The sequence below is a fragment of the Sinohyriopsis cumingii genome, chromosome 12, assembly GCF_028554795.1.
Source record: "Sinohyriopsis cumingii isolate HCF-2022 chromosome 12, ASM2855479v2, whole genome shotgun sequence".
NCBI lineage: Eukaryota > Metazoa > Mollusca > Bivalvia > Unionida > Unionidae > Sinohyriopsis > Sinohyriopsis cumingii.
Window position 1 is genome coordinate 50,030,853 of NC_142972.1, and position 17,081 is coordinate 50,047,933.

The window sequence follows — 17,081 nt, forward strand, 5'->3', positions numbered from 1 at the left end:
TTCATTGCCTTTTACATTTTTTTCCTCCACATAATTGTTGTTATGATTATTAAACTTGTACAAGAACTTGTATATCAACCATGTCATTTTATGTCCAATCTCTCCAAGTTCATAGTGCTACAATATACCAAGGCAGAAAGTGACGTCATATTGATGTTGTTAGTGTTGATAATTTTACAAACGTGATCAACCTTAATTTAGTAAATTATTCATGGTGGTAAAAAGAAACAAAAAGCCAGTACTAGGTGCATAACAAGACTGATCAATATTACAAGAATGTGGCAGCAAAGCCACACATACTCATAATTTTCTCAGTCATTCATTCCTCTCAATTTCTACCCATACAATTTCTAACCCAGTGCCCATTGGTAAACATCAAAAACTTTTGCAAAGGATCATATCCCAGAACTGCAAGTCACATTATCTCGATTTTACCATTTAGGAAACATTGAGAAACAAAGAAATCACAGCCAAACACATATGCACATGATTGCTATGTCAACACATTTTTCCTCTGAAAAACAATGGCAAATAACTTCAAGACACGAGTCTTACCAGCCAACATTCTTTGCTCTAGCATTGCCCATGTTGGACCAAAATGTATAGGCCCCTTCCTTCTTTGGATATAGGGTTCTAAAGGAGTCCATGAATCCCTCAGAAAGTAGCTTTGTAAATTCTGCCCTTTCCTCATTTGTAAAACCAGCTGTTTTTTTGTTGGTTTTTGGGTTGGCTAAATCTGAAGGAAAATAAAGAAACCTGGTTAGATACAAGGAAAAAATTCTGCAATGGTGATCATGTAACTCTTGGCCGAGCGCAGGTTTCCACTCTCAGTCAGTGAACAAGACATGTATGTGGTGATGGTTACAAAAGTGACTTCAATGATTCTTTGCCAGACACTGGCCATCGATCCACTTCATTCTACATCAACCTTTGGCATAAATAGCCATTAAGATAGTTGGGAATAATCATGGCATCATGTGAAGACAAATATATATGTTAGATGTAAGTTAAACTGTTCCCACTCAAGTTTTTCACTTAAAGATCAGGCATGTGGACATACACCACTCCCTCGATAACTCATGCCCTGATAACTCATGAACCCACTTATAATGCGGGGTCAGGAGTGGATCCCATTTTTTAAACCTGAAAATACCCAAAAAATTGATCCCTATTTGTTGAACTTGATGAAAATCGCGATCAAAATTTGTAAAGGAAACTTTTATGTATTGCTTGTTTTACCGTCGAAAACGGTAGATAGGACCTGGAAATTTTAATCAACACTATGAAATATCAAATTAAAAAATAGGTCATACAATTTTTCACATTTTCTTTCCAAAAGACATTCCTAGTACACCGCAATTAATGACATGTAAAGAAATTTTGATCAATGAAAATGTCACTTATGCAGAGTGGAGGCAGTACTTTAATAAATAAATACAAACTAAATAATTTTTTATTAATTGAAATTTGTGTTCTAGTTCTATCTTTTAGTTCCTTTTAAGTGTAATTCTCATAAATGCAATGTGCCCTCTTGAAATTAAACAAAATGCATCAATCTACTGTAATAGCTGTGTCCACGTAACAGCTGTTTCTCTGAGAACCTAATTAAGTGCCGACCGTGTTTTTATAACTGACTTCTGGAAGTACTTGTTGTATTGTTGCACTGTATTAAAAGCTGGCCTCCTTTGTATTATCACGTTAATTATGTCTTTTGAATCAAATAAAGGAGGAGGAATAAAAGAAAAGTTAAAAGGCATGAAATTCCAACAATCTTAAAATCTATAACAAAAACTACCTTAAATTAACCGAATCTTTCATAACTGTGATCAAAGATAATGAGGCAGCCAAGCGAAATGAATACTTCGTAAAATAAAGAGCTTGATTTCACAGATTCAGACCACTGTGGGCAAGCGACTATCAGAGAATTCCTGAACTGGCACACAGAGATATCCTCAAGGATGATAAGAAGTTTCATTATTACTTCCAATGAAATCACAACATCAATATTGTACTAACTGAACAATACAAAAATTGAGTTTCGACATAGACATTTGTGTCACAAAATAAATGTTTCTTGTTTATCAAAAAAAAAAGGAATCTTGTTTGGCGGTGTATCAGTCAGTTGCACTTCAGACTCGTGATTTGGCAGTATAATATTAAACACCACTATGGGAACCAGATTCATCGAGAAAACAAAAAGCAGTGACATGTTACACAGATGTTTTTGCGTACACATGATGGTTGTTGAAACCAGTTGGAATGATCTTTCATATGTTGGACATTTTGAAAATAAATGTTACTTAAACACAATAATGAACAAACTTGATTAGAAAAAGCATGTTATTAAAAATGATTATCAATGTAATTGTAAAATGAGGATTCAGTCAATAAACAGCCCAGTTCCCTAACGCCACTCCCCCTCCCCACAGTTTTCTCAATGTCAAAGCGATGTTTTTCCTCGGTAACTCGCGCCTCGCTTATAGTGCGGTATGTGTTTGTGGACCCCATTGTGCATGAGTTATCGAGGGAGAGGTGTATTGTTAAGCTGCCATAATCAACACCTAATAGGGGTAATATATTTGGTTCTCACACCAGCCAATTAATTTCCCTTACTATGGATAGTAACTCCATCATCCACAAGTGGGTGCCAAAGTTAAATTCAGTTTTGTTCCACTACATATGCCAAGGATCACTGGAATGAAGTGGATGTACAACCTTTGGCTACCAAAGATGAGCTCAAAACAAATTGAAACAGACAGACAGATGGAAGGACATGCTGATGGACAGATGGGTAAGGGTAACACCATATTCTTACCATATGGAGCCATGGTGGCTAAGCAGGCCAAGCACTGGTCTCGAAATATAATATTTGTAGGTTCAAGGATACCTCATGTCAGCTACCACAGTTTGGGAAAGGCAACTGGGTCCCATGTCCTCTGCTTGATATAGCCAACAATGTGTTTACAATCTTGATGAAACTGACAAATTAATCAATTACTGTGGTGGGGCTTGTCAAAGGCTCTATGTGTTTGGCAGGCACAAAATCTCAAGCCCCAATACTGGTTCAACAATTATACGATAACTTTTAACTCCATCAATACATGGATGCTTATTACATTTAATTAGTGATTGGTCAAAATCACACATCCTTTCTCCTGCCAGCAATTCCTGAAATAGCTCCTGTAGATGAAGTTGCAATAACAGGCAAAAATTTAAAATCCATGACATACTGGTGAAGTAACCAGATGTTTTCCCCATTTTTAAACTCTTGTACAGTGTTTACAAATCAGAAACCATGCAACTAAGCAACGAACTTACCAAATGGACACAAAATAAATTATATGTGAACATCTTGAACTAAACATGTTAAAAACTAATTTAAAAATTATTTATGTACACATAATAAGGTACATAAACAAAAAGCACAGTATAGCCATATTAATAGAATACAGTACACACAGTGGACTGACCCTGTTTAGCTGTTCTCATGTAAGGTGAAGCTGAGTGTAATTCAGTAACATATGTGTTTCATTTTGGCACCTGATCTACCACTCACTAAGTGTAAACTCAGGCCTAATGTTTTGTAAAATGCAGAATATTTGCAAACGGCTCTCTTGGTAGTGTAGAGGAGTTATTCCCTCTCCTCAAATACAAATACGACTGTCAATGCATAATTTCGGCAAATACCTGGCACAAACTTTACACCATATTTTTGTCACTATTTCTTCACTATGAATCTTGCCAGTATTGTATCCAAACAAAGGAACATTCCACTGTTGAAATGTGACCAGATGAACTGAATTGCCTTTTTCATTTTAGCAGATGACACTTTTGTATGTAAAAGGAACAGCAATAGCTGTTAATGTAAATTCCAGCAAAGTAAAATTGCATGTTCAAAAAAATAAACACTGATTTGATGTCACCAAATAAGCTTCCATTTTAAGAATAATAATATGCTGCATCATTAAACTAAATTATTTAGCGTCTTAACGACTTTCCTGCCACTAAAATATTTATAACAGCATCTTTTATAGCACATGATGTCATATATCAAAATGGCAGAACCAAGTAAACATATTAGTATTTGTGAAAGGCAACTGCCATGACATCTGGGACAAAAACTGAGAAGTTCACTCAAAAAACATCTAGAAATCTTTGATTTTGAACAATAAGATTGCAGATAGTGATGGATATTTCTTCTGCAAGCAATTTAAGAAGCCAAAGTGTTAACAGAATTAACATATCAGAACCTTAGCTAGTGAAGATGGTATAATTCAGACTAAAAACAACTGCACTCCTGAAAAATCGAAGGATGATTCAGTTTTACAAAGGAATACATATACTAAACACATTCACATACGCTTGTCAATAACTAAAACATTTTTATATCAGAAATAAAACAACATTAAACTCGTAATTGTTTTTAACTGTTGTTCTCAATGAGGTACCACTGGTAGCACCACTGATAACAGATGGTAGGTACCAAGATAGGTTAAGTTTAAATAACTATAAACAACAGGAACTGTATGAGTTTTACTGTTTTTACTTTCAATATAAATATTAATATTGCCAAAGCTTATCCTCTTTTTCCCAAGGTCAGTAATTGGCTAATTAAAGGTCATCACTAGCTACTATTATATCAGTATTGCACATAGAGTTTACTGGCATGTCAGCACAATACTGGCTATATGGCACTTATTAAAAGGCAAGTTATAAATATGTAACAGACACTTACATAGAGACTTGGGTGTTAACGGCTGTTCTTCCATGTCGAAAGTCTTTGGAGCCACCTGTAATATTAACTTTTCTACACTTCTCTTCCTATGAACGGTTGTGAGTCAATCACAATATGGCAAGATTCGCACTCTTTAATTAATCCGCTCTTTAATAATTATTATATATCAATCAAGCTCTTTGGCTGAGTTGTGGGGTAAGATACAGGCAGACACATCTTTCATCAAGCTAAACGCTTTTAATATTCTATGTATTAAGAAAACATCGCACTCACCTATTTCCTCATGTGCAACATTCAAGTCTCCACACATCACCACTGGCTTCTTTTTGTCAAGGCTTTGAAGGTACTGACTGAAGTCCACATCCCACTCCTTGGTCCTGTACGGCAGGCGAGGCAAACCACGGCCAGAATTGGGAACATCTAAATGGCAAGGAAAATCTCTCATGTACAACATTTGGTTTTACAGTGATATGACAATAAAAGTTTGCAATGTAAAATAATAAACAAAAATAATTGGTACAAGCAGATATGAAATATCAATATTACATTTTTCAGTTTCATTTATCATAATAATTTTCTTTAAAGCAGAAAGAAATAGATCATGTGATTATTTAGATTTGAAATGTTACTTTCCTGTGTCCTAAAATTTCCAAAAATCCTAGCTCATCCTAAGAAACTTTGTATTTAAAATACAGAAACAGAATTCATAAGATTGAGAAACTGGGGTTACTCAAATTTACTATTATCACAATTGATGTTTAATTTAAACAGAAAATCTTTCCCTGTACCTACATGTTGTAACCAAATAGAACTTGTCATATTCAGCTGTTATCACTCTCCCTTCATCATCATGCTTCTTTATGCCTGTAATAGATGCAGAAAATAATATATGATGTGGTATTTCCACTTGCTTGGAAGAATGAGACAAAGATATACTAAATGAAAATGGGACAAATTGTGAACTGAACACCTGCTTTTGTTGTCATGGTGATGATTCTGAAGAGGAAGAGTAGATGAAGGAGGTAAAAGTATAAGTTAAAAAACTACCGTAAAACAAGTAATGATAATGACACATTATATTCCCACCATGTATTTAATAGATCCCTTGGTGGGAATTAGCAGGGCATGGTTTACTCAGGAGATATTGACCAAAGGGTCTCAATAACCTAGGACCTTGCTTTAAGCATGTGGTCTTGAGCAAACTCCATGATTTTCTTGTCAGAACTGCCATGCCCATGACCTCTAGATGCCAGAATTTGAAGTTTTCTTTATTGCCCCAAGTCCAAGCCTTCCATCAAGTTTAGTCAAGAAACTTACTCGAAAATAAAGTTATTCTGCATCACCCACTTTTCTCTGAGCCACAATAACCTGAGCCATAATCATTTGACCCCAACACCAACAAACCTCTGTGCAACACCTCCCCTATCCTTTTTCAACGTATGTCATCCAGAACAAAATGTATTTGGCAAAAACCTCTTTTTCCTCTTTGACCTTTTGACCCATGAACTTTGCTCATGGTACAAAGTTGTGCACTACTTAAGTCTTCTTTCAGTCAATGACCTTGATCCCTGATCTTTTCACATCTCCTTCAATGGGTTCCAATGTAAAAGAAAATAAAAAATATTTAAGAAAAATATGTGCCCTCCAGCATTTCACAAGAGGCAGCAAACAGAGGTAGGAAATGTGATGACTCAGTTGTTATCATGTCAGACTAGTGACTGAGTGTGGGTTCAAATCCTACCATTGGATCAGCTACAGTCAGCTACCAACATGCATCTTTGGGCAAGGAACTGTACTCATTACCTCAGCACTAAAAAACTATATTGTCTTGTGTACTGCAAAATCAATGGACCAAACCAAATCAAGCCTTTTGACAAAGAAATTGATTGACTTCTTCCTTGTCCAAGTGCAAAGGTTTGGCAAAGGACCATGCTGTAGAACTAAAGTTATCATGCAGAAAGGCAAAGGTAAATGGGCAGAAGGGTGGGACAGGGTTATAGCACCATACACTCCATCAAAGAACAGGTATATGAAAATAAATTTAATAAAGTATCATGAATGACACATTTGATGCCTATCAAGTATTTAAATAGTTATAGATCCAGAAAACTGAACTTCTTGTGCAAAAACCACTTTTCTCCTGTCATTTAATGATCTTGACATTTAAAATTTTGACAATGAAATTGACAGGCATCTTCCTCACCCTAAGTTTAAATCATCCACAAAGTTTATCCCAGGTATGTGCTGTAGACATGTTATTGTAAAGAAACTATTTGTCTTCCCTCAGTCTATGACCCTGGCTTTTGAGCTTTGACCCCAAACTCAAAAAGCTTCTCCCTACCCCAAGTACAAGCCATCCATAAAGTTTGGTCCCGGTATGAGAGTGATGCATAACTAATGCCATTGTGTGAAAACCATTTTTCTTCTTTCAGTCATGGTGACCTTGGCCTTTCCACTTTTGACCCCAAAATTCCACAAATTTCTTCCTTGCCCCAACTGAAAGCAATCAACAAAGTATCTTCCAAGTATTCCATGTACAACTCGTGTTAAACTTTAAGTGCAATCCATCCACATTGTTGGATCCATGTATGCAGCTTACATCTAATGCTATCAGGTGGAAACCATTTTTCTTCTTTTAGTGAATTACTTTGACCTTCTGACCCTAAAATCAATAGGACTCTTCGCTACCCTAAATGCAAGTCATCAACACACTTTCATTCACGTATGTGATGTGAAACTCATAATATTTTGCAGAAACCATTTGTCTTCTTTAAGTGATCTTGTCTTTTGACTCCAATAATGATAGGGTTTTACTTTACCCTTAGTGCAAGCCATCAATAAAGTTTGGTAGCTGTAGCTGGTGGACATTGGACAACTCCAGTTATGGTGTAGAAATATGCAATGTCTTATTGCAGGCATATAGAAAATGAATCATAAACACAAAGGTACTGACTTTTCAAGCCATTTGGCATTCACCAGAGGGGCCCGAGTGGCAGAGTGGTCTAAAGCACTCACCGTTACGGACCACTGCCATCTCACCCCTGTTTGCGGGAGTTTGAGTCTCAGGCTCAGCTAACGTTGGTACATGAGAAAGCCTGCCAGTAGCTCCTCATGGGTCGGTGGTTCTTCCTGGGATTTTCCAGGGTTCTTCCTCCAACAATTATACTGGCCGCCATGGATAGCCTATCTTGTGCTAAAAAATGGCGTTAAACCCTACAGCAACAACATCATTCACCAGACCTGCTACCTTGTCTCCATTTGCCTCAAATATCAGTTTTCTCCTGCTTTCCAGAGTAAAGTGCCCTAAGAGCTATCTGGATCAAATCTATGGAGCTCTTAAGGTCTTCTCACTTTCAAAAGACCCTGTTATTTCATCATTAGCTATGAATATTAACTGCTTCTTACATCAGCAAAAATATGTAAATTAAATTTCTGTCAAAAATACATTAATTTTCATCTAAGTATATATCCCTTTCATGCCCTCAGACTCCAGCCAGTTATGGAGGAAGCTCCAATTTTTACTGCTGAAATTACTGCTATACTCATATCTTTGAACTATTCTGAAACCTGGCAAAAAAGCAAATTTTCAGTAAATTATTTTTCGCCAACCATACCTACCCAATCATATTAACATCTGGGATATATGCAGCCTACCTCCCAAATCCAACCCACTAAAAAGATAAGAAATAATCTTTTCTGTCTACATCATATAGACAAATGACAACAGTGCCTCCTCATTACCTCCCCTTGCTGCCAACAAGTTTTAGTTTGTTTTTAAGCCAAGTGATACACCAATGAGAATGCTAGCATGATGGGGTGGCTAGAAGGGATTTTAAGTAAATCGTAATTGAGTAAGTACTCTTGAAGAAACATATTTTATTGAAAAATTACTTTCTCCTTTGATTAATTTCCCCAACCCAACTGAAGTTACAAGATTAGGTAATAGGAGGGAAAGCTGAGAGAATAAAATGGCTGGATTACCTATGTGAACAATAACCCACTCTCCTAGCTTGAAAGCAACACTACCCATGATCACATGATCTCTTACCCCTATATCTAATTCATTAAATTCCTCTTACCCACAAAATTTCACTGGCAAGTGCAGCAAGAGGCTGTGTTGACTTTAAATGAATTTAGTTATCATCTGGGCCACCACAACAGAACCCACCAGATTCATAGTTGATCTCTGTGAAGCTAAATCCCTGGAGGAAAACTCAAGAAGGTTGACTGCATGCCCACCAACAGCTTCTATTATCTCTCTGATTGAGCAGATACAGTCAAATACGAGGCTTGCAGAGATTGATCCTATTTTATGAGCTAAAATCCTCATAAGGCAACTCAGATCTTTTGCAACTTTAGAGTTAACCAAGCATATAACCCACTTCAGCCATAAAGATAGGGCTTAATGGGTTTCATCGTGCTTCCCAGAGCTGACAGGGAGAAAGGGTTGTTTGCGTCTATCATGACTTGCCTCTGTACTCATTAAGCAGTGCACATGGGTGCAGACAGGGTCTTGTACAACTCTGATTGCCTACTAATGGCAACCAACTTTTGGCCACAAAGCCTGGTTGTGTCATGAGGATCAATAAACTCATCCATTCTGAACTGAAGATAGTTTGGGTCAACTGAAAGAGCATGTGATTGCTCACATAGCATGTCGAAGATAAAGTGATCAGGAAACAGGTTTTGTATATCAGTAGCTTCAGCAAAATTCAAACTAAAGGTCTGTGCTGATCTGAATTGAGACACGTTAAACTCCAGGACAGATTTCATTCTGGACACAGGGCAAGGAATTTGTATCAATTCAAATCAAAATTGGCTAGTAGGTCTGACACTGACAGGTCTATATCTCTTCTGCCATGATGCCTGAATATGTTAGGTATCATGAAGCAATAGCTTTGATAGCAATTGGTGCTAACTTTTTCTCCAGAGAAAAAAGTTGGCTAGTGAAGAGATCTTGGTACTCAAAGGGATGATGATACTGACTGCAACAGTCCCTGAAAACATGCCACTCATAAGCCTTCACAGTGGAGGGCTTTGCTCTCAAGATTCGCTCTGCAATCAAAAACTGAAATTCTTCCTTTTATGACCTGACAAGAGCCTTTCACGAAGGAGGCGATGGTCAAGGCAGGGGTAGAACACTGCAATAATGGTCGTTTTAGAAGATTCAGCTTGACCAGAACCTACCTGGTCAGATCAGTTGCTAGATCAAGTAGACCAGTGACCCAGAATTTGTCATCTGAGAGGGGCTATCAGAATCATCCAACCTAATTAAAACCAGATCTACACTGTCCTACATGAAGATCTGACAGTGATGGCTTAGGGGTCATGTTCTGGCGACCTCTTAATTAGCCAATGGAATTGCAACTTTCAGAAATCTTAAAGTGAATAAAAACTTTCGGCACACATTCTTGTTCATCAGCCATACTGCTCAGTGTCCCAAATGAAAAGTTATAAGACTTTGTCTGATTGGATGATAAAATTAGCAATTATGGCACCAGAACATGACCCCTAAGCAATCGGTCAGATCTTCATGTAGTACAGTGGAGATCTGATTTTCATCCAATTGCAAAATCATCTAGCACATCTGAGATCTCAACTTCTGTATAAATTTCAGTACCAAGACTATGGGTGGATAGGCAAAGACCCATAACCCAACCCAACTCATTGACAGTACATCTCCAAGCTTTTGGGTCCAGAATTGGAAAGGCAGGCAATTTTTTATTCTACAATGTCACAGAATAAGTCAAGAAAATAATTTGCTTATGCCTTAGAACAATTTGGGTAATTGGTTTCTTAGACGCATACAGCGTTTCCTAGGGTAGCACATAATCTTTTTCTTGTTTTTTGGGGTGACTGGACAATACATGCATCTCGCCGTAGGTTGCTCACAGAGAGATATATATCATGATTTGCACTGGTACTTTACCCCTGGTCATGTACACTTTTTTCATCTGTATTTATAGGAGACATATTGTCTTAAGCAACCCAGTGATCACTTGGATCTTGTCAAGGAGTGTCAATACACTTACAACTTTCTAGAGCCAAATGGGTGGATGGATGGATGGATGGGCTGGAAGGACTAGAATGGTGAAAGTATGACCTGCAGTGTGGCAGCGACGCCATTGTATTAAATTCAACTGACAGCATATCTGTAACAGGACTGGAATTGTTGGTTAGTAATTCCAGATTCTAGAGAAGGCCAAGGAATAGTGATGTTAATTTCAAACTCTGTGTTGTGTTTATGAGGACATTTGGTTGTGTGAACCATACTTATCTTTCTTTGTATCATATGATTCTGCGAATCATACTCTTTTCATTTTATTTATATATATATATATATATATATATATATATATATATATATATATAGTAACCTAGTTTTGCATGGTTGAGTTATTAGAGCTGAGAGGCATCCACAAAACAATATCAATTGTAAATGAAATTTCAAAAGCCACCCAAGCAGGGATATTAGTTTACATGACCTAATTTTGGTGTAATTGGGCTACTCACTCTGAGATGCATTCCACACACCAAATTTTTGGAGACGGTGCAACAGGATTACAGATATTGCGGGTAGTTGAAAAAAGAACTGCTATTCAAGTGTTGAAATTATTTCACAGTAATCCATGCTAGTATAGCAATGATCAAATTTCAGATGTATCCACATGCCAATCTTCATCAGTTCAGGTGATGTATAGTTTAAAGTATTGAGATTATTATGAACATAAACTGAAAATACAAAAGTGGCTTGAGTGTGAAAATTCATAGCTGCTAACCACAGAGTACAAAAAGTAGTGACTGCTTATAACAAAAATAGGAACAAATACTGATCCTTAGAACTTGAATGCATATGTAACTACAGTAGTCCCCCTCTTATAAGGCCACCCCTAATGCAGCAGGGAAGTGGCCTTATAATGCGGGTGGCCTTTCTAGAGGGGGATGAAAATGCAAATAGTAAATACATATGAAAAAAGTCACAAGTACATTTAATTTTAAATATTTAATATTTTAATTAAAAAATCACATGCATGATGTGAAATAAATGTAAAACAAACTTTGTCTTCATTTGCAAAAGAATGCTATGAATAACCATTGATATAGTTTTAAAACTGTCTTTATAATTATGCTACAGTTCACATCATCTGTCACTTTGTTGGTAACAGTCTAAAAAACAAACCAGTCTCGTCACATTAAAAATATCCTTGCTGTCATATCCCTTGCATATATCGTTTAGTCTTTTGTTCCAATCTTCGACAACTTCATTACTAACATCAGCTGATTCGCCGCTAATGACAGAACACTTGATATTGTGTCACACGTGAAATCTATGCAACCATCCGTTACTTGCGGTAAAGTCGTCATATCCCAATTCAACTGACAAAATTTTTGCTTTTTCTTGTCTTTCAAACCAGGATACAAACGTCTCCTGGCTCAAACAATCTTCCTTTCTCCGTCCATTTCACCTTTCCACTTCTGCAGAATTGTTTCATTATCTTTCACGATATTGTTTATCTTAGTCTTCCCGACGTTAGTTTTCTGCAAGGATCCTCGACGACCCCCCCCCGTCAGTTGAATTACTTTCACATTCTCCTCTAAACTGAGAATTTTTATTTTCCTCGATGACATGTTGATCTTTTTGCATTAAGTTATTCATGTTGCCAACTACAATACTGATAAAACAATTTTGTATGCATCTAAACAAATTGCCGTGTGTTTTTAAAGGAAGTGATCTTGTCACATGATTTGTTAGTCACAGTCTGGTACCCTATTGTTTTTATACATTTCTTTACACTAAGTGAGAGAAGCCAAAACGGCTTCAATATGTACCATTAACATCACGCAGATTTGATCTCGCGTTCGCTAGGATTTGTAATTTTGACAATTATTGTCAGTAGTAATAGCCACTGATTACCAAAGTGAACAAGCTCAACATCTTACTAAGGGAAGCCATAAAGGCTATTAAACCATTTTCCTGCTTGGGTATTGTACATTGATACTGCCACTTCTCAGCTGTTACTACTGTTCGATAATTGTAATCTTAACAATTATCAGAGTGACTAAACCGGACATTTATGATAACACAGCAGTAAGGCTAATTGGATTACATGTATGTACCCTTTTGTATGGATTAAAATTTGAGTCTTTCTCGGTTTTTATGGAATAAATTTGGCTTCTCGTGAGGCGTAAATGATACAATATTAACCTTAGTGGTAAATGTACTTTACTCAACACTTCTTTCAGTAACGAAAACCTGACATCAAGAAACAGAAATCGGATTACTTAACACATGTTATGAATACAATACTGGTTCTGGATACTTGTGAGGGGTAAATTTTCTAATTTTGCACTAATATGCTGGCCGCTGGTCGCGTTATCTGGGTGGCCTTTCGCGAGGGGTACTTTTGAACACAAACTTGTCGGTGCCAACGGATTCTAGCCGTAAGGAGCGGGTGGCCGCTGGTCGGGGGGGGGGGGGGGGGGGCGTTCAAGAGGGGGACTACTGTATTTACAACATCTACAACCATTAGTGAAGTAGGACAGTAACTTACTTAATTATTTAATGTCAAAGATGATGCCCATTCAGAAGATGCAAGAATGCAACACACACTCAGACACAGGCTGTTTGTTGAGCCTTTCCATATCTTTTTTTTCCAATCATTATTGATTCCAATATACTATCTTTCTTTGATGATCTGAATTCTTTGTGATTTTATTTCTGAACTCTTTTCCTTCTAGCACATGTGTAATCCTTTGCAATTTTACTGCCTGTAAAAAGCATGTGAAATAAATTGCCAACAACACTAGTAACCGAGGAAGGTTCATTTCTAAAAGAAATTTGGTAAACCAAACTTCAATCAAATTACATCAAGGTTCTCCCTTGCATTTATAAACATTGCAAGATCAGGCTGATTTGTTGATGATGATGTTTATGAGCTTTTTCATGCTGTTTTATGTCATGAGGGCCTCCATGCCCAATAGTGAAATCACAATTACACAATTAGAAAAACCAAGTTTTTCTCCTTTACTAGATGGTTTCACAAATCTAAACAAGATAATAAGAATAATAATAATAATAATAATACTAATACTAATAATAATAATAATGAGGACTTTGTATAGCACCTAATCTTTAGAAGCTCTAAGCGCTTTAAACATTAGACAACACCTGTAACACAAAAAACATATAATATGATTACAAAATACAAACATAATGAAATTAGAAAACATAAAATACATGATGAAAATATTTAAGGTAGGAAACATTATTAGGTCTTTAAATTTGTTCTTGCAGTCGAAATAAGTGAGTTTTAAGAGCAGTCTTGAATGGGATCACTGTGTTTTTGTGTCTAAGTTCAATGGGCAATTCATTCTACGTTGCTGGGCCCTGGTATGCAAAAGAATGTTGTCCATATGACTTTGTTTTTATAGTGGGAATGACGAGTATACGTTTGTCAGAAGAGGAGTGTAAGTTTCTTTCTGGTGTGTACACATGGGTGAGGTCGGATAGGTATGTTGGACTGGAGTCTGTCAGTGAAATGTAGCACGTAGACATAGCTGCCAACCCCCGAATAAAAAAATACTGACTTCTTGTGACTAAAATACTGATTTTCAGGAATAAATACTGATTTTTTAAATTTTAATGCATATGTAACTATTTACAATATATACAACCATCAGTAAAGTAGGACAGTGCTTTACATAATTATTTAATGTCAAATATGCATATGTTGTACCATATTCCATTCAGGTGCCCATTCAGAAGGTGCAAGAGTGCAACACACTCAGACACAGACTTTTTATAGTAGCCTTTTCCACACCTTATTTTTTTCCAATCATTATCAATTTGATTGTATCAACTTTCACTGATGATCTCAATTCTGTGTGATTTTCTTATTCAACTGTTTTTGTTCTAGCATATGAGTAATCCTTTGCGATTTTACTGTCTGGAAAACGCGTGCGAAATAAATCGCCAGCAACACTAATAACTGAAAGAGGAAGGTTAATTTCCACAAGAAATTTAATAAACCGAATTTCAATCAAATTATATCAAGGTTCTCTCTGGTATTTATATACATCATAAGTTCAGGCTGAGTTGTGAATGATGAAGCAGCAAGTTGCTGTTTATTATCTATTTCATGCTCTGGTATTTATATACATCATAAGTTCAGGCTGAGTTGTGAATGATGAAGCAGCAAGTTGCTGTTTATTATCTATTTCATGCTCTTTATTTCATAGGCACCCAATAGCGAAATCACATTACACAACTTGCAAAATGTAGAGTTTTCTCCTTTACTAGATAGTTTCACAAATCTAAACAAGATGGCACAATTATCCTTCAAGTTCTGTTTTCTTGACTTTCCTGGAGAAAATTCTGAATATTCTGCTTTCCTATTCAACATGATTAAAAGTTGAATATTACAAAAATGAGATACAGTGACAGCAATAACTGTTTGCGAAATCCAATATGGCGGATAAAGACAGGGATTGTAGCCTCAATTTCGAATGAACCAATCATATTGTAGAACTGTATTCCTATATACATGCAATACATTTCTATCAGAATGGAACCGAGTGCCCGTTCTAAACTGAAAATTGCAAGGAATTTTTTTAATATTTAAAAAAAAAATAGAAAACGAATTATTTGCCAAAAAAAACGTACACCCATATTCAGGTCCAAAATACGGGACAAATACAGGAAAAACGGGACACTTGGCAGCTATGCAGAGAAAAATTTTGTGTTTGATTCTGGATCGAATGGATAACCAGTGTCGGTTACAGAGCAGCGGGGAGGTGTGCTCTGATCGTGGTACTCTAAGTATGATCCGAGAAGCTGTGTTTTGAACTTTTTGAAGTTTCTGGAGAAGATATTGAGATGAACCAGACAGACCTAAGTTACAATAGTCCAGTCTTGAAAGTGACTAATGAACACACAAGTGTTTTAGTGGCATCAACTGAAAGATATTTGCGAAAGTAGCTGATGTGTCTCAGCTCAAAATATGCAGCCTTGCATATGTTCATGACATACTGGTGCAATGTGAGAGTACCGTCCAGAGTAACACCTAGGTTTCGTACTGACTGTGTGAATTTAGTGTTGTTGTTGAAATTTATTGTTTGCGGTAAATAATGTGAACAAGAAAGTCTTTGTGTTGTGATCAGAATGGCCTCAGTTTTATCATTATTCATCTGCAGCTTGTTACATGTCATCTATGATTTCACATCAGAAATGCACCTCTCTACACCTTCAATGGTAGCATCAACTTCAGTTGGGTGGTTAGATTTGTATATTTGGGTGTCATCAGCGTACAATTGGTGAGACACTGGATGATGATCTATGACACTTGAGAATGGCTGAGTGTATAGAATGACGAGAACAGGTCCAAGAACAGACACCTGTGGAACACCACAACATATATTAACTGGGCTGGAGTGTATTCCATTTGCAGACACAATTTTTGTCCTGTTGACCAAGTAGGACTTGAACCAGAGTAAGGCTGTATCATGAATGTCAAATACATGCTGGAGACGGTGAAGTAATATATCATGGTCTATTGTGTCAAATGCTGCAGACATATCAAGGAGGGTGAGGACTGTAATCTTTCTGCTATCCAAAGCAGAGAGAATGCCATTAACTACTTTTAGAAGAGTAGTTTCAGTACTGTGGCAAGGGCGATATGCAGATTGTACATTGCTAAAAACATTATTTGAATTTAGATGAGATACAAGCTGGGATAGAACAACTTTTTCTAAAATGTTTGAAAATAATGGGAGATTAGAAATTGGGCGGTAGTTCTTTAAATCGTTATGGTCGAGTGTTGGTTTCTTCAGCAGAGGCTTTACAATGGCAAGTTTGAAAAATGATGGGAATTCCCCGGATGAGAGAGACGTATTAATAACATCAGTTAGTGAAGGCAATACTGTATGTAAGCACTCAAGCAGCAGTGATGTTGGAATTGGATCAAGTTCACATGACTTTGGTGCACTCTTCATCACAATTGTACATACTAAATCCATAGAGACAGGTTCAAATGCTGCTAATGGTTGCCGCTGAAATTTTGCATCCTAACTGTATGGTAATGACGAGCCAATTGAAATTGTGTTGTCAAGCTTATCTCTAATGGTTTGTCCTTTGTCACAGAAGAAATCTGCAAACAGGTCTGGAAGGTCGACTGGAGAGAAGGCAGTTGGAAGTGGTGCACATTTGGTCCTTGACATTATCTTGTCAGTAATCTCGAAGAGCTCTTTGCAGCTTGAACTTTCCATCATCTTAGTACTGTATGTGGGCTGATTTCGCTGCATGGACTATGTTTGTACGATCTTCTTAGCGGCTTTATAGATTTGCTTA

General features: G+C 36.8%; 1 protein-coding gene across 1 annotated transcript in view; it reads right to left on the reverse strand.

The window, feature by feature from the left end:
• Positions 1-17,081, reverse strand: part of LOC149786421 (uncharacterized) — a 45,395-nt gene that overhangs the window by 11,445 nt on the left and 16,869 nt on the right. The window contains exons 6-8 of the mRNA XM_089976858.1: positions 5,528-5,599; positions 5,009-5,155; positions 556-736 (exon numbers count right to left, since the gene is read on the reverse strand). Of these exons, the coding sequence (XP_089832984.1) occupies positions 556-736; positions 5,009-5,155; positions 5,528-5,599 (400 nt within the window). The remainder of the gene's footprint in view (positions 1-555; positions 737-5,008; positions 5,156-5,527; positions 5,600-17,081) is intronic.